Here is a 19,905-nt window from a genome sequence, read left to right as displayed (position 1 = left end):
AATATATAAGGATAACACTAAACCTAAAAGTCTAAATCTATAGATTTTGATCTAATTATATTATATATCCACTGACTAGGGGGTAATTATCCAATGTAGGAATTCTAACAATTAACTAACCACATTATTTACCCAAAAAAAACTACTAACCACACTATTCTCACATGAATATTTTAACAAAATGTTCTACTTGTTGCTGCAGAAATAGTCATCCAAGGACAATGCAATGTAGAAATGTTTCACCTCAATTGCATTAGGAGGAAAATCCAACCAAAAAAAAAAAAAAAAAATTCCAAGATGCATTTATACTGGACTAATCTTTTTCAGTTTTTCACTTGTAGCTTAATATTTGTTAAGTTACTAATGGGCCTAAAAGCTGAAGTTACATAACTCGCATTTAAGTGTGGATTCAAACTCTCTTTTAATAAGTGAGCTCCGGACATGTAGGATTTTAAACTCAAGACCTTTTATATTGATACTATGTTAAATTATCGATTGCCCTCAAAAGCTCAAACTATTGGAAAATTATAAATTTAATCATCCAACCACATCATTCTAACAATATCCCTACTCCTTGCAACATCAATTGTTATTGTGGCCTTTATTATTATTACTAGTGTTTAACCCGCGCAATGCACAGGATCGTTTTACATATTAACAAACTTTACATCCAACATAAACTTAATTATCATACTTATACTACATATATTCAAACTTAAATAACATAGTATATTTAAGCATTAGTGTCCAATATCCCCTAAATTTTTTAAAAATTAGTTTCTTCAAATCACTCGTGTGTTCTTCCTTGTTATGAGAGACTTAAAAAAAAGAATCTGACTTTAAACAGTTAAAACTTACATGACAATTTCAAATAGCAAGTCCGCTATTTCTAGGAACCACAATGAATCACACCGAACTAAAACTTGCAAGACAATTTCAAATACCAAATCTACCATTCCTAGGAACCACAATGAATTAAACCATGAGATTAGAGAATTTTACAACCAAAAAGTTTAAAAGAGAAAAATGGCTACTGGTTTGTGAAACAAAAAGTCGGAAATATATTAGTCAAATAATAATATGCATAATCAATAGTACATTGGAATCTCAAATTGTAAAACCAAACCAATATATAACCCTTAAAAGGGACATTGAATCCAACTTTTTCATCGCAAAAGGAAAAAGAAAAAGTTGTAGTGCATAATCAAGCCACAGTATATAAACAAAACAGAATTCAACCTGCAACATATAAAATGCATAATCAATAGTAGATGGGAATCTCAAATTCTAAAGCCAAACCAATTCATAAGTCATAACACATAAAAACAACATCGAATCTTAATCTTGACCCTAAATTTCGATTGCAAAACAGAAAAAGAAAAAAAAAAAAAAGCTCACAATCCCCAAAATGCTGCAATGATACAGAGAAAATTTGTTAACAAACCTCATCGTGATAAATAAAACAGATATATTAGATTATACACACACCCAAGTTATGGAATTCATGAAACTTTTCACCCATTATTATGTAATCATCTATTCATAAAATAAATAAATAAAAGTAAATCATCTATAAGTACTCAAATCCAAAACACTAAGACATACACAATAAAAACAATCATACTGGAGATTATTCTTTTAAAGGTAGTCATATATATATTTTTTGTTTTATTTCAATAATCTATAGGAAGTGAATCTTATGATTCACAATATTCAGTATTGTGAAATTGACTAATCTCTGTCTTATTTATACTAAATGTATCACTTTTTGCAAATACAGGACTTCGAGTCCATTTTCTATTGTCAGTCCTACTCAAACTATGGAAGCTTTCCCTCCAAAAAGCAGCTAAGGTGGGATTCTGCATCTAGGAACTTGCAAGATGGAAAAGCACATGGAACTTGTCCTCATCTTAACTCACTATAGAAGAGCCAGGTTCCTATACAATTGTAGATTCCACATAACACAATCAATCAGCTTTGACCTGAGGAAGAAAAAAGAATTGATAACAAAATGATTGGAGGGAGAAAAAAAAAGTTATCACAATGAACCAACTGCAAATTATCTACCACCTCAAGCATCAATGCTACATAATGAAATATTGCAGATAATTTTTTTTAGTATTCTCCTCAAAAAAATTCCAAATCTTCATTAAAGTAGAAGAGCCCAACAATCTGACATACATCATCCAAAATACGATGCCTATCAAACTCTAACATGCATACTATAAGCCAATTAACAATGTGTCTGTTACAAAACCAAACCACCTTTCAAACCCAAGAAAAACCAGAATAAAAGGCTTCCAATCAAACCGACAAAGGGTACATACAAAAAATGTACATAACTCTACAGTGGAGGAGAAGTCACTAAGAAACTCCTCACAAATTTCGTACACAATCAAAATTAATCCCACTTCTATCTTAACATAAAATACTTCAATGCTAAATAACAAAATGATACCAAGAAGTATAAAAATATACCTTAATATAAAAATATAAAAAAAAAATGCCATAGGAGACTATTTATTTTTTATTTTTTTGAGAGAAACCATTAAAGCCAATTTGAATCATTACTCTCCACTTGAAATGAAACTAAATGGAAATTAATTTGAGCTATAAATACTCCGTGACAATTTGCTGTCATTGTATGTGGGGTTTGATACAGGACACTTAGATTATTGTATCCGAATTCAGAGGAATATTCTTGAAGGTATTTTTTTACAGTGAGGGAGATTCAATTGTGTTATTTAGAACACAATACTTCAACTCGCAGGTGAAAACATTTATCATAAAATTAATTAATAAACATAACAACATAGGTATCACAACATCAATCAATAACAATAACAATTTTTTATAAAATCAATCAATAATCAAAACAACATACACTGATAACCTGAATAACACAGCCCAACAAAGGGAGGCAGGTAATCTCAAAAGTATTATCACACAATCTTCAAATCAAAGGGTGGCCATTAGATGAATAATGAGTAATTATAATTAACAAATACTGCTATTAACTCATGATGATAAACAAACTTGGCTAATAAATGAACAGAAATTATTATAAGACAGTTTATGGCCTGATGGGTTAACATATTGAACAAAGAGTGGTATTCTCTTAATATTAGGAAATTAGGTGATTGATAATTTGGTGATATAATGTCAGTGGTAATTTGCCAATGAGTAATAATTTCTAATTTGTCACTGTTTTCAGTTTATAATCATAAAGTCATAATAACTGGAAACCTATTGATATCTATAGCCATCAATAGAAATTGTGAGTTTATAATTGCATCAACTCACTCAAACATTTGTAGGATAAACTCACATCAATTTCAACATGAGCCTAGTGGTTTTCAAGATATCTATTGTAGACGATCATTCATCTAATTTGAGAAACAATTACCAATATTTCCCTACGCATGCCATTATTAATGATTATAATAAATCAATATCAAAATTTTAAAAATAGGAGATTAGTTACATTGATAATCATGTAGAAGAAATTGTCTAAATAATGTAACTATGCAATTAAATCACTAAGCAAGCACAAATAAGAAAACTCTGTATCCATATAAAAGAATGGATAAATAAACCCATCAAACAACCTCACCCACATCTATGGTATCAACCTTCCCCAAAATGGCCCATTCATTCTTCCATCACCACAAAGAGGAAATCATCTATACATAAAATATATCCATAACAAAACAAACAATATCAGAACTAAAAAAAAAAAAAAAAAAACTATATCAGAACTAAATCTCCACAAACCATAACAGAAAAAATAACCTAAAATAAAATTGGAAACAAAAAATATATAACAGCAAAATGTTCAATCCTATTCTAATAGGATCCCAAAAATATCTTCAAGATTAGTTACATATATAAATGTTTAAATTCTGTTTCTTTACAGTGAATAACCAAAACCATTTTCTTTCGTTGTTGTATTTTCTGTAATCTATAATAAGAAATAAGAAAAGAAAATATAATTGAAAAGGTTTATTGGCAAAAAAATCAAAACAAAACTGAATGCAATTCAAATACCTTAATATAAACCAATCCAACCAACATATCCAAAAACTAAGTCATATTTCATACCCAGATCTAAGAAAAAAAAAATTACCAGAACTAAGTGATGCGGCTTATTTCACCATTAGCAAGTAACACAATTATTCCGATTCCGAAATGTAGAATGTGAACAATTGAGGAAGAAATACATTGAAATCGGAACATTCAAAGTTGAGTACTAACACCACCAATAAACAAAAGCAATATATTCATCCAAAAAGCATATGATAAACCCTAGATCCAACCAAAAAATAAAAATAAAAATAAAAAAGTAGATCCAAGCGATCTGGAATCTGATCGATACGAAATTGGTACCTGGCTAAACTTGAGGGCGTGCTGTATTGTTGACGGTGGTAGAAGCTTGGATTGTCTTACATCTTGACACAATTGGCGTATAGGTTTCTCAGTTTTTTGCTTTCTCCATCTTCCGTGCCTTCTTTGTTTAAAGGATCGTCTAGGTATGGGTTTGCAAACCGTTTTTGAACTTTTTATATCTTGTCTTTAGTGAAACGATAGTATAGATTAAAGGGTACTGAACCGGTGTAGTGTTTGGGTTTGAGATAGACGGTGTATGAGTGACACTGTAATTCAGTACTCAAATGATATAACGATCACTTTTGTAACTTTTTTACTGTCAACGTGTCAAAGTTTTAAGTGGGCATTTTTCCTACATGTCACAACCGCCTTAATTGTAGGAAAAGGCTTCTGCTATTATATATAGTATATGATTATTATTATTATTATTATTATTATTATTAGAGCAAAACTTATGTACAGTACTTAGGTGTTGTTCTTTAGGTTCTCCTTTTAAGATTCTGTCATGTGGATTTTTTCTTATGAGATGGAAATGTATTTTTTAATTTAGTAGCCACATGGCTAAATCTTAAAATGGGAACCTAAGAAACAGCACCTAAGGTACTGTACATAAGTTTTGTCCTTACTAATATTATTTGCTAAATAATTGTTATTGTGGCCTTGGTTCCCTTTGAAGCAAATTTTCTAATTTACTAGTACTGTTGATTAGTATCACGAGTTACAAATAGTAGAAACCAACTTTAACATGTAATATCTAATAATTATGAGAAGTGCTACATCCACAACATTTTCTTAACAAATCATAGGTGGTAAGTTGTTATAGATTTTAATTTAAACCTACAATTGAATTTTCTTTTTTGCCCACCAATAACAACTAGTAACAACCTACCATTTAGGATTTATTGTGAAAGTAATGTGAAAATATTGTGTAGATAGCATTTCTCAATAAAAATGCTAAAATGGAGGCTAACTTGAATCAACCCATGCTAAAATGGACTCAAGCAAATCCAACCATTTGCCTATCTAGATATACTTTGTAAAATTGTGATTTTCAACTATGTTTTGTTAGCTTTAATTCTGTGTCAAATTTGATTGTATTTCTGTCAATCTTTTCTCTGCATGTTTGTGGGATTTAATGTAAGGGTTGAGTGTGAGAGTTTGGTGAAGATTTGTGACGAACAGTGAAGTTCGTGACTAGCTCGTGACTGGCTCGCAAGTGGACAACCCTCGAAATGTCACGTGAGAAGCACATGCTAGAAGCTGAATAGTTAAGTGCCAGGAGACATTTTGCGACTGGACCAAGTTGCGAATGACCCACAAAACTCTCTGTTTGGCTGTTTTTTTAATGTGCTTTCCTCACTTCTTTACCCACACTATATAAGCCTACATTACCCATGAAATTATATGGAGATTTTCAGCAAGAAAACCCTAGAAATACACTTGAGAGTTAGAAATTGTAAACCCACAATCTTCTACATAATTCCTCTTAGTTTTCCTCTACTCCTATCTCTCCAATTACAAATCCTTAAGAGGTTCTTAGCCTAAACACTTACCTCACTCAATCTGAGTGTTGAGAGAAGTTTTGGTGCATGTGGGAAGTATTGGAAGAAGCCATTGATTGGCAAATGCAATTTGGAGCTAATTGCGGGATTCGAATAACTAGTGAAGATAAGACTCGGTGAAATCTGTTGGGAGCAAGAACTCAGAAGGTTCAAGTACAGTGGGTAAATTACGCTTGGAGGGTCTTTTTGATATCATTGTACTCCAACTTTATTCACTAGTGGATCATTTCGGCTTGGAGGGCCACAGAGAGATTTTTCACTGAGTACTTCGGTTTCCTCTTCAATAACACATCTTGACGTCATCTTGTGTTTGCATCTCTCTTTCCTTACTCTTTGTGCTTTACATTTATTGTTTATTGTTTATATTTATGCACTAGAGAGTAGTTCCGGTTTATACCGTTTTATTTACTCTTATTACGCACTTAGTTAAGTAAAGTAAAACCAATTTAGCCACTAGTTTAAAATTGGGGGTCTAAACAAGTAATAGTGTTTTGCACCATTTGAGCTTTTACACTTGAAAGTTAAGTCAAGAAAGAGAAGTGAAGAAGCAAGATGGAATATTCATTTTTAGAGTGGATTTGTTTTTATTCGTGACTACGAGCACTTAAAGGCCGAGGGACCGTGTGGACCTCATGTGGAACTTTTAATAAAGTGTTCACATTAAGATTGTTGGTAACGACTCCTGACTTGGATGGTAACGACTCCTGACTTGGAATTTGGAAGTGCAAGCTTCACAGAAAGTCCGCTAGATATAGTCAACAAAAGACAAATTTTTGAAAAATCATGAAATATGGTAGTGAAGAAATTTCCAAGACATCCAAAATGTGAAAGCCATCGTTTTGATTGCAAGGAACTTTTCTGCGTTTCAATCGGGTTCAACAAGGCAACATTTCCACATTCACGTGTGTATCATTATAAAGTCAAAAGAAAATTCATTTACTCACAACTCACTTTCTAGCTGTGTCTAAGTTATTAAGTGTGTTGAATCATAAATATAACAATATATCGACCATTCTCCCTTACATTCATCAACCAAAAACTTCAACATGGCTCCCTCTGTCTCTATTTCCATTCTGATAGTAGTTCTTTATATCTTCATGAATGTCCCATATATTGTTATTGCAGCTGGTTCTGTGGCAACATCTAAATCTTCCTCGCTAAAACAAGAAGTGCAAGCTCTGATGGAGAGTGGGTGGTGGAGTGGCTCTTCCAACTTTACCTCAAGTCATTGCAACTGGCCAGGAATTAAATGCAACTTTGGTGGAAGCATCACAGAGATTGACATAGCTGGTAATATCTATCTTGGAGATAAGTGTAGGAAATTTAAATTCTCTTCCTTTCCAAATTTAGTCCGTCTTAGCCTTAGTAATAATCAAATTCTGGGGAGCATCCCATTTGAGATAGGTTCCCTTTCGAAGCTCACCCACCTTAATCTATCCCACAATTATCTTACAGGTCAGTTGCCTCTTTCACTTGCAAACCTCACCAAATTAGTGAAATTTGACATTTCTTTCAATGGAATTACTGGTTCCATCCCCAAAGAATTCGGAAATTTCAAGAATCTTCTTGAATTAAATCTGAGTCATAACAAATTCACCGGACCGATCCCTTCAACTCTTGGCCTTTTAACCAATCTTTCCAATCTGAATTTGTCCTTCAATGAAATTAACGGTTCTATAGTGTCAGAAATTGGACTGCTAAAGAATCTGTTAAATTTGTACCTCAATAACAACAACCTTGTTGGCCAAATCCCTTTGACAATAGGTCATTTAACAAAGTTGGAAACTTTGAACCTTAATTGGAATATGATCAGTGGTCCCATCCCCACAGAACTAGCTAGTTGCTTTTTGATAAAATTCTTGTCTTTAAGCCATAACTATTTAAATGGAAGTGTTCCCTCTTGGGTCAAGGACCTTTATGCCCCAATTAAGATTGATCTCAGCTACAATAACCTCACAGGCAATGTTCCTATTTCTTTAATTAGGATGCGTGAATTTAACCTGTCATATAATTCATTGGAGGGTCGAGTCCCAATTATTTTCAAAAATTATGGATTTGAAGTATTTATCGGCAACAAGGATTTGTGTAGTGACATCAAAGGTTTTGCTCAATGCCCATCTCCATCTTTAATTTCCCCTTCGACTCCACCTCTTGCTCTTGAAAATATTGTGTCTCGCATGGAAGATGGTAGGGAGAAAGATGAACACCCAAACTTCAAAAAAAAAAATTTGGTTCCCCTCATTGTTTTCTTTATTTCTTTTTCATTTTTTACCCTTTTACAGCTTTTTGGGTATTTTCTCCACTCTCAATGTCGGGTCAAGAATCTTGTACTTCCAATGAAAAAACACGCTGAGTTAAAAGGAACAAAAAATGGGAACTTGTTCTCAATATGGAATTATGATGGCAATATTGCATTTGAAGACATCATTGAAGCCACAGAGGACTTTGACATTAGATATTGTATTGGAACTGGTGGTTATGGTAGTGTTTACAAAGCACAATTGCCTAGCGGCAAAGTGGTTGCCTTGAAAAAACTTAATCACTTAGAGGCTGAGGACCCAACTGTTGACAAGAGTTTCAGGAACGAGGTTAAAATGATGACAGAAATTCGACATCGGAACATTGTGAAACTTCATGGCTACTGTTTGCATAAACGATGCATGGTTTTGATCTATGAATACATGGAAAGGGGAAGCTTATTTTGTGTGCTAAATAATGATGTTGAAGCTGTGGAATTGGATTGGACAAAGAGGGTGAACATCATCAAAGACATAGCACATGCCATATCATACATGCATCATGATTGTAACCCAATAATTGTTCATCGAGATATAAGCAGCAATAACATTTTATTGAACTCTAAGTTGGAGCAGGCATTTGTCTCTGATTTTGGTATAGCTAGACTTCTTGATCCTAACTCCTCCAATCAAACTTTAGTTGCTGGGACTTATGGCTATATTGCTCCAGGTGAATTGTTTTTTCATACTATATCTTATATCTCTCCTATTTTCCAACATATTATTTTAAAAGGTTAGCTATGTGAGGCATTCCAAATAATCATGCTAGTTTGGTTACCTTATTTTTTGTTAAAAGAACTGAATCATGCACGGTATCAAGCAATCACTTCCACCATGTAATTTTTGTGCAATGACCAGTTTTGACCAACCTTTCCATGAAGAAAACTTATAAAAAAATATAAAAGAATATAAAGAACGAAGATATTACATTTTTAATAGCATTCTTTTCTCTTTTTTCTTCCTATGCAGAATTGGCGTATACTATGGTGTTTACTGAAAAATGTGATGTCTATAGTTTTGGTGTGGTGGCATTAGAAATATTAATGGGAATACATCCAGGAGAACTCTTGACTACATTATCATCATCATCGTCATCTTCTCGAAATATGATGTTAAATGAAATATTAGACCAACGCTTGCCACCTCCAAATCGAATAGTTGCACGGGATATTTTCTTTGTTGCAACTATAGCATTTGCATGCTTATGCACCAAACCAAAGTCTCGGCCAACAATGAATTGGGTGTCCCAAGAATTTCTTTCTCGTAAGAAACCAATAGCCAAGCCCTTACATGTGGTTTCACTATGGCAGTTGAAGAACCAAGAAAATTATATGGTTAGAGATATTGAAACTCAATAATGAAGTGCTTATTGCTAAGTTTAGTATCAAATTGCTTGAAGAACTTATATGAAAGAAAATGTTGAGTACTAAAATAAGCTGTAAAAAAATCATGTAATTCGGTATGGTATATCTGTTCATCTTTACAATTATAGCTTGTATTTTTCATCATAAAATGTATGTCCTTACCACTTATCTAATGCGACACATCTATAATCCTCATACACATTGTGGAGATTGCAAATGCTCATCCATATGCTTGACCACAAGAAGGACTTCCACGTGAACGTTGGCGACGGAGACTTTGGAAGTGATGGTAAGGCTTGACTCACACTGTTCACTATAGCATCTTCTATCTTCCAATTTTTGACAGTCTTGATCTCTCTACCTTCATGTTTCATGCCTGCTGCTATACTCATGATTAGGGGTGGCAATTTTTATCCATATCCATGAGCCCACTCATTACCCACCTTATTTGGATAAGTCTTAACCCAACCCATTTGAATATTTGGGTTAAATGGGTAAAGACCCATTTGGTTATTTAATTAGATGGGTCTAAATGGATAAACCCACTAATACCCACTAAACCCATCTAAAATTAAAATAAACAACATAAAATCTAAATTTCTAAAAAATGACTAAAATACCCTTGAAACTTAAAAAATGACCAAAATACTACCAAAACCAATAAAATGACCAAAATACCCCCAAAAACAAAAAAAAATGACCAAAATACCCCCGAAACCTAAAAAATGACCAAAATACCCCCCAAAACCCAAAAAATGACCCAAATACCCCTTGAAACCCAAAAAATGACCAAAATACCCCCTGAAACCCAAAAAATGACCAAAATACCCCCAAAACCCAACAAATGACCAAAATACCCCCCGAAACCTAAAAATTACCAAAATACCCCCAAAATCCAAAAAATGACCAAAATACCTCTGAAACCCAAAATATTACCAAAATACCCCTGAAACCTAAAAATGACCAAAATACCACCAAAACCCAAAAAATGACCAAAATACCCCTGAAACCTAAAAATGACCAAAATACCTCCAAAATCTCTAAAATGAGCAAAATACCCCCCCAAAACCTCTCAAATGTCCAAAATATCCCCAAAACCCAAAAAATAACCAAAATACCCCTGAAACCTAAAAATGACCAAAATACCTCCAAAACCCAAAAAATAACAAAAATACCCTCGAAACCCAAAAAATGACCAAAATTCCCCCAAAACCCAAAAAATGACCAAAATGCCCCCCCCAAAACCCATAAAATGACCAAAATACCTCCAAAATCTCTAAAATGACCAAAATACCCCCCAAAACCCAACAAACGACCAAAATACCCCCCAAAACCCAAAAAATGACCAAAATACCCCCGAAACCTAAAAATGACCAAAATACCCTCAAAATCCAAAAAAATGACCAAAATACCCTCCAAAACCCAAAAAATGACCAAAATACCCCCAAAACCCACAAAATGAGAAAAATACCCTCAAAACCTCTAAAATGTCCAAAATATCCCCAAAACCCAAAAATTACCAAAATACCCCAAAAACCCAAAAAATGACCAAAATGCTTCCTAAACCTAAAAAATGATCAAAATACCCCCTAAACCTTAAAAATGACCAAAATACCTCTGAAACCTTAAAATTACCAAAAATACCCCCGAACCCTAAAAAATGACCAAAATACGTCTAAAACCTGTAAAATGATTAAAATACCCCAAGACCTAAAAATGACTAAAATAACCCCAAAACCTAAAACAATGACCAAAATACCCCAAAAACCTAATAAAAATGACCGAAATACCCCCAAAACCTAACAATTACCAAAATACACCCTAAACCTAAAAAATTACCAAAATACTCCCTAAACCTAAAAAATTACCAAATTAAATACTCCATAAGCCTAAAAAATGACCGAAATACCTCTAAAACCTAAAAAATAACTGAAATACCCCTGAAACCTAAAAAAAAGACCAAAATAACCCCAAAACCTAAAAAAATGATCAATAAAAACCCTGAAACCTAAATTATGACCAAAATGCCCCTAAACATGTAAGATGACCAAAATACACCTGAAACATCTAAAATTACCGAAATAGAGGTTTCAGGGTATTTTGGATGTTTCGGGGATATTTTTGACAAATTAAAGGTTCTAAGAGTCTTTCATTCACTTTCTAGGTTTCGAGGGAATTTCGGTAATTTTTTAGGTTTTGGGGTTATTCTGATCATCTTTTAGATTCTAAGGGTATTTTAGCCCTTTTTTAGGTTACGAGGGCATTTCTGTCATCTTTTAGTTTTAGGGTTATTTCGGTAAATTTCTAGGGTTCAGAAGTATTTTGGTAATTTTTAGGTTTTGGGGTATTTCGGTAATTTTTTAAGTTTCGGTGGTATTTTGGTCATTTTTAGGTTTCGAGGGTATTTTGGCCATTTTTTGGGTTTCAAGGGTTTGGGTATTTTTTGAGTTTCGGGGGTATTTTGGTTTTTTTTTTTTTTTTTTTTTTTTTTGAGGTTTTGGGGGTATTTTGGTCATTTTTAGGTTTTGGGAGTATTTTGGTAATTTTTTGGGTTTCGAGGGTATTTTGGTAATTTTTAGGTTTCGGGGGGTATTTTGATCATTTTTTGGGTTTCGGGGGGTATTTTGGCCATTTTTTGGGTTTCGGGGGTATTTTTGGTCATTTTTTGGTTTCGGGGGTATTTTGGTAATTTTATGGGTTTTAGGGGTATTTTGATAATTTTTAGGTTTCGGGGGTATTTTGGTCATTTTTTGAGTTTTGGGAGTATTTTGGTCATTTTTTGGGTTTTGGGGGTACTTTGGTCATTTTTTGGGTTTCAGGGGTATTTTGGTCATTTTTAGGTTTTGATGGTATTTTGGTCATTTTTTTGGATTTTGAGGGTATTTTGGTCATTTTTTAGGTTTTGGGGGTATTTTGGTCATTTTAAGTTTTTGGATAAATGGGTAATTACACACCCAACCCATTTATGATCCAACCCATTTATGACCCAACCCGCCCATTTGCCACCCCTACTCATGATCAAGGCAAGGAATTCATGACTAATAACATATATTTCATCCCGATTAAATTGAAGGTTTTTATAATTTTATTCATAATTTAGCTTCATGAATCCTTCATTCTAATTGACCTTGCAAAATTTTATATGTATTACTATTTTTTTTTTTTTTGATAAGTTATATGTATTAACTATTAAGCACTCTCATATCTTGCCAGTTAGAAAAGCAAACCATGAAATACTTTTACAATTTTTTTTTTCTTTTACCAAATAATATATTTGCAGATTTTATGCACAAATTTTTATTCAGCGTGTTAGTGTATAGCTTAGACTAGATTAGCTCATTGGGCTTAGCCTAGTATATTATACTTGTAGTTTACTCATATTACTTGTACTGCACTCATACTTAGCCTATATAAAACTCTCTATTGTACATTATTATTTACACAGAATATATAGACTATTCAGTCTTTCTATCTCTCACTTTATATTCTTGACATGGTATGCGAGCAACAGGAGCAAATGTTTCCTCATAGTCAATGCCATACTCCTGAGTAAAGCCCTTGGCAGCTAGGCGAGCCTTGTATCATTCAACAGATGTCTCATTGCTGTGGCTGCTGTTCGTCGTTGGCCTCTTTATCAAATGGATGTGAAGAATGCTTTTCTCAATGGTGACCTCCAAGAAGAAGTGTACATGCAACCACCCCCTAGCTATCCACACTTAGGTCGTCAAGTTTGTCGCCTTCGCCGTGCTCTTTAAGGCCTCAAGCAGGCTCCTCGAGCTTAGTTTGAAAAGTTTAGCTCAGTTGTTGCTCAGTAGGGTTTCATTTCGAGTCCTCATGACACTGCACTCTTTGTCTGAAGATCCTCTGCTGGTACCACTCTTATTCTTCTTTATGTTGATGATATGATTATTACTAGAGATGATTCTGCAGGTATCCGCTCTCTTCAGCACTTCCTTAGTCAGCATTTTGAGATGAAAGATCTGGGCACTCTCAGCTACTTTCTTGGGCTTGAGGTTACCTCATCCTTTGATAGATACTATCTTTCCCAGGCAAAATATGCTTCTGATCTTCTCTCCAAAGCCGGTATCACCGACAACAAGACTGTTTCTACTCCCTTGGAATACAATGCAAAGCTCACACCCTTGGATGGTGAACCTATTTCCGATGCTATTCACTGTCGTCAGTTGGATGGTAGTCTGATCTATCTCACTGTTACTCGTCCGGATATTTCACATGCTATAAGTATGGTTAGTAAGTTCATGGATGCCCCTCGTTCTGTCCACTATACTGCCGTTCTTCGGATTCTCCGATATGTCAAGGGCACACTTTATCATGGTCCACACTACTCCTCTCGGTCTTCTCTCAAGCTTCATGCTTATTCAAATGCAGACTAGGCAAGTGATCCAACTAATCAATGCTCTATCACAGGTTTCTGTTTCCTGTTGGGTACTTCTCTTGTCTCATGGCGTAGCAAGAAGCAGGATGTTGTTTCCCGTTCCAGTACTGAGGCTAAGTATCGTGCCCTTGCCGACACCACATGCGAGCTTGTCTGGCTTTGCTGGCTCTTGGCTGACATGGATGCTCCATAGCCCACTGCCACTCCTCTTTATTGTAACAATCATAGTGCTATCTACAATGCTCATAATGATGTCTTCTATAAACGCACCAAGCACATTGAGATTAACTGCCACATCACTCGCCAACATCTTAAGAAAGGCAATCTCAAGTTGTTCTCCATCTCCTTTGTTGACCAACCTACTGATATCTTCACCAAGAGTCACCCGCATGGTTATCTTTAAGATCTTATATCCAAACTCCAGTTGGCTTCCTCCTTGCCACCTCGAGTTTAAGGGGGGATGTTAATGTATAGCTTAGACTAGATTAACCCATTGGGCTTAGCCTACTACAATGTACTTGTAGTTTACTCATATTACTTGTACGGCACTCATACTTAACCTATATAAGGCTCTCTATTGTACATTATTATTTACACAGAATATACAGACTATTCAGTCTTTCTCTCTCTCACTTTATATTCTTAACATAGCGTATGTGTAGAAATATTTGCATACTAAGGGTGTGTTTGGATATCGCTTATTTTGCTGAAAACTAAAAACACTATAACAAAATAATTTTTAAATGTGTGATTAGTGCCGTGAGACCCATTTTTAATTAAAGTTTTGGTAAAAAAAGAGGTTTGTGGGTCCCGTGAACAGTGCACAGGACCCACTGGAAAAGACAGAAACGCACCAGTGCATGTTCTCAAAAAAAAAAAAAAAAAAAAAAAAAAAGGGAAAATGCTGAAACACAGACGTAGGTCTATTTCAGCTGTACCCAAACGGGTACTAAGTGTCCGTTTGGATAGCTTATTTTTTGCCAGCTTATTTTACTATTTAGCTTATTTTTGCTACTATTCATGGACCCCACTACACTTTTTTGTACTATTCATGGGTCTCATTGTACTATTTCAACTAACTTTTACCTTTATCTATAGTACTTTCAGCAAAAAAAATTTAGTTTCAGCAAAATAAACGGATCCCAAATAGACCCGAATTAAGCAAATTTTTATCTTTTATATTTTTTATATCATTTGGTTGATTGGTAAATAATTTCAACAGTAATCAAGACTAATATCGCGAAGTGAACATTGGCTCATGTCTAATAGCTATATATAAGTATTATATAGTTGTAATTTACAACTATTTTGTGTTGGCTTTAATTCCGTACCAAATTTGATTGTAATTTTATTCAATCATTTTTTTTCTTGTATTTATGTAGGGTTTTTAATTGTAAGGGCTAAGTGTGAGAGACTGTGAAAACTCAAGCTTAAAACGAAGAACAAGTGAATTTCGCGAGAAGCTCGTGAGAGGCTAACTCGCGAAGTAGCCACGTGTAGAGCACGTGACTGGAATGCGAATTTTTCCCTGTATTTATGTGGGGTTTTTAATTGTAAGGACTAAGTGTGAGAGAGTGTGAAGACTCAAGCTTAAAACGAAGAACAAGTGAATTTTCCGAGAAGCTCGTGAAAAGCTAACCAGCAAAGTAGCCACGTGTAGAGCACATGACTGGAATGTGAAGAGTCATGGCAGCCTGGAGTTTTTGCGAAGTCTTTCACGAGGAAGGGCTTCCCGCGAAATACTCGCGAAACATTCTGTTTAGCTAATTTGTCATGATTGTTTTACCAATTCTTTACCCACACTATATATACCCTCATTATCCACATATTGTAAGGAGTGCTTTTAAGAGAGAAAACCCTAGAATACACACTTGAGAGTTAGAGATTGTTATACTCTAAATCCTTGAGATGTTGATAGCCCAAACACTTACCATACCCAATCTGAGTGTCAAGTGAGCTTTCCATGCTGCTGGGAAGTATTGGAAGGAGCCAATCATTGGCGGATGCAATCGGGCGTATTGCAGGATCCGGGAAAGCTAGAGAAGACAAGGTTCTGAGAAGCCAGTTGGTAGCAGAAACTTGGAGGGCTCAAGTACATTGGGTAGACTAGGCTTGGAGGGTCTTTTGTTATTCATGTACTCCAACTTTATTCTCTAGTGGATCGATTACCACTTGGAGGGTGGCGGAGAGATTTTTTGCCGAGTTCTTCGATTTCCTCTTCAATAACACGTCTCGGTGTTATCTTATGTTTGCATCTCTCTTCCCTACTCTTAAGCTTTACTTTATATTGTTGATAATGGATGAATATGGCTTAGGGTAGTGTTATCGGTTGTTTGCGCTCATTTATTCTTATTCCGCACTTAGTCTAAGTTAGAGTAAAAGCAATCTAGCCGTAATTTTAATTTAGGAGTCTAAACAAGCTCTTGTGTTTTATACTTATCGGATTTCATTATCCTAGTGTGATCCTAGACCCCAAGTGAGATGGATCGATCTCAATCTCTTAATGCTCCTCCATTCTTTGATGGGAGTAATTATGCTTTTTGGAAAGTACGTATTCGTGCTTTTCTTTGTGCTATTGATGAAACGGTATGGAATTCCGTTGAGAATGGGTATGTTAGACCCACTACTGCCAAATCCGAATGGGATAAGGCTGCTTGCTTTGGCAAACGCCAATAGCAAAGCGATTAACGCTATTTTCTATGTTGTTTCTATTGATGAGTTCCATAGGATTTCGCATGTGAATACCGCCAAGGAGGCGTGGATCATTCTTGAGACGACCTACGAAGGTACCAAGAAGGTCAAAGACACTAAGCTTCAAATGCTCACTACTCGATTTGAAGAAGTAAAGATGAGTGACGATGAGTCGTTTGATTCCTTCTATGGAAGACTCAACGAGATAGTGACTACCAAGCTCAATCTTGGGGAGAAGATTGAAGATGCTAAGATGGTAAGGAAGATTTTGAGATCTTTACCTGAAAGCTTCCAGGCTAAGGTCACAGCCATTAAGGGGAGTAAAGATTTGGATGAGATAAAGATTCAAGAACTCATTAGATCTCTCCAAACCTATGAGCTCGGACTGCCTTCTCACAAGTCCAATAAATCACTTGCTCTCAAAACTATAAATGAGAGAACGAATGATTCCTCTGAAGAAGATGATGTGGAGAAGGAGGTGGCATTTCTTGCAAAGAACTTCTGGAAATTTCTCAAGATGATGAACGGTGGGAAGTCTTTTGGCTAAGGAAAATTTTCATCCTCAAAAGGTGATAAGAAGGAGTTCAAGAAGAAAGACGAGAAGGATTCTCCATCCACTCAAGGAATAGTGTGCTATGAATGTAACGGTCATGGACATCTCAAGAAAGAATGTCCAAACTATTTGAGAGGAAAGGGTAAAGTGTTTGCCACTACCCTTAGCGATTCCAAAATCTCAAATTTTGATGCAGAAGGAGAGTGTGATAGTTAGGGAAACTATTCAGCTTTCATGGCAATTACCATGGTTGACTCTAGGGATGATTTGAGCAACTTGGCTGATGAGCTTGGTGTACATTCCGAAGGTGGGGAAGTTGAAGATGAGGAAGATGAGGATGTGTGCCTCAATGAAGGTGAGAAGAACCTTCAAGAAGTGTATGATGCATTGCTAGAAGATTGTGGAAAATATGCCAAGGTTGCAAACAATGTTGTTAAGAAGATGAATAAAATTGAAGAAGAGTATAGGTGCACACTTGTGCAACTTAAGGAGACAAAATGTGAAGTTGAAGGACTTAAGGGAGAATTGGTGGAAGCCTATTCAAAAATCAAGTTTCTTTAACTTGAAATTATTCAAGCAAACGTCAAAGTAGAGTGCATTTCCACCAAGAAACTTGACAACGTGCTATCTTCTCAAAAATCTTCACATGACAAGATCGGTCTAGGCTATACCGGTGAAGAAAGCTCAAGCAACGAACGCAAGAAGGAAGTGAGGCTTGTGTCGGCCAAAAATGTAAAGAAACTCAAAGAGGTGAAACCTAAGATTGAGATCCCTGTTGTTGCAAATAGAACCATTGGTGCAAAACCAAAGGATAAAGGGAAGTCATTACCCAAAAGTCAAAGGGGACCTTAAGTGAAACATTTTTGTCATCATTGTGGCGTGCGAAGGCACACAAGGCCAAACTGCTTCAAGTTTCATGCACTTAAGAGGGCTAATTCTATGCATGGCCAAGACAATGCATGAAGAATGCCAAATGGAACACAAGTTAAAGGAGAAAATGAGGGACAACTCATTGGAGATGTTATGGAGATGTTAAAGAACATTTATGCCTTACTAGCTTCACCCCGAGGTTTGAGAGTTATGTCAGTCGTACCCCTTCATCTAAGGATCTCACCCAAAACACTCATACAGTGTGGGTAAAGAAAGGTACTCATGCATAATCATTCTATACCCATGCATTAATACTTCTAACGTATTAGGGTTATAGTTTCATGCATCATGACATATGCAATCTTCTTGTTTCATTGCTTCTGGTTTATAGCATGTTTCTTTTTCATGATTTTGCTCGTTGTTTTTGTTGATCTTACTTTGCTTATTCTATTTTTGAGTGTGTTAAAAAATTCAAAAACCCATAAAAAGTGAAAAATCTCAAAAAGTTTGATCGCTTGTGTTGTGTATATCACATGAGAGTTTGGCCTAGTACCTCCGTACTAATGGCATAGTGCATTTACGAGCAACTTGTTATGTATGCACATTTTCTAAGTGTGAGCGACATCTAGAAATTTACATTTTGATTGTTGTAAATAGATCTTCAAGCTTGTCATGAATGATTGGTCAATAGTCTTGCTTGATCTTGATACATGAGTAGACTTGTGTCTATATATCTCATCATACATTTTTTTTATCTTTTTTAAGAGCTCTACAAATGTCTATCTTGAAAAAAGATATTGAGCTGAAAAAGCCATCGCACAAACTAATATTTGACTAGGAAAAAGAGAAAGTGATTTGTATTAAAATATATGGTGCCAAAGCCAAAGGCTCATGTTTGTCAAAGTTATATCAAAATGTTTATGGCATCGCTTCTCAAAATCTAAGTTGTATTTGATCAAAAGTGTGAAAAATGGAAGCCAAATGAAAAGCTTTCAATCTATTGTAATCACATTGGTGAGGGGTCATATATGTTCATTTCTTCAAGTGAGATAGGTCACTTGACTTTGTACTAGTTATGTGTATGACTTGATTGAATTGATCATTGAAACTTCATACTAGAGTATAGACTAGTTCGTACTTGATCCACACATACAACACACTAGTCTAATGTTCAATGAATGCTTATTCCATTTGTATGATTGTACGTGTTCAAATGTGATATGTATACTCAATTGCTTGTTGATCAAACCCAAAAAGATTTTGAGTATTTTATATGTTTTTGAAAGTGTTTTTATACTTTTGTGTGTTTAGAGTTTTTGTTCAAAATGTCAATTTCTTGTTTTTATCGAAAAACTCTTTTAGAGGCATTTTCGCGAGTAAGTCGCAAGTTAGCTATTCCCACGAAAATGAGGATGGCAAAAATAAGAAAACACTAAAATTCATACAGACTTTCGCGACTGTCTCGCGAGAAACAGCTACCCGCGAAACAGTTTATATGCTTCAGTGGCATTTTTGCGAGTAACTTCGCGACAAGCTTACCCACAAAAAGCGCGTGTTTTCAATTTTTAAAGGCAAATAGTGACAGTTTTTCAAAAGTGTTAGGTTCTAAGACTTTAAGAACTAATGTATTAAAACTTCAATTTGTATTATATTAGCAAACCATGATCAAAACATAGAGTTTAGGTTTAGGCTTGTTCAAAGTATGTTTATTTGTAAAATTGGAATTGAGTGATTGCAGAATTTACTAGACTAAATCTGCAAGGTTCGATCGATCGAAAATTAGACT

At 34.9% G+C, this 19,905-nt stretch overlaps 2 protein-coding genes across 2 annotated transcripts in view; one reads left to right on the top strand and one right to left on the bottom strand.

Annotated features, from left to right (window-relative positions):
- The window catches only part of LOC126718175 (probable leucine-rich repeat receptor-like protein kinase At1g35710), an 86,648-nt gene extending 76,723 nt beyond the window's left edge, over positions 1 to 9,925 (top strand). The window contains exons 2-3 of the mRNA XM_050420260.1: positions 7,353 to 8,915; positions 9,215 to 9,925. Of these exons, the coding sequence (XP_050276217.1) occupies positions 7,353 to 8,915; positions 9,215 to 9,603 (1,952 nt within the window). The 3' untranslated portion in view covers positions 9,604 to 9,925. The remainder of the gene's footprint in view (positions 1 to 7,352; positions 8,916 to 9,214) is intronic.
- Positions 1 to 19,905, bottom strand: part of LOC126718176 (nuclear poly(A) polymerase 1-like) — a 77,912-nt gene that overhangs the window by 44,123 nt on the left and 13,884 nt on the right. The window lies entirely within an intron of this gene.

The sequence above is a fragment of the Quercus robur genome, chromosome 3 (genome assembly GCF_932294415.1).
Source record: "Quercus robur chromosome 3, dhQueRobu3.1, whole genome shotgun sequence".
Lineage (NCBI taxonomy): Eukaryota > Viridiplantae > Streptophyta > Magnoliopsida > Fagales > Fagaceae > Quercus > Quercus robur.
Note: the sequence above shows the minus strand (reverse complement) of the source record. Positions and strands in the feature narration are given on the sequence as shown.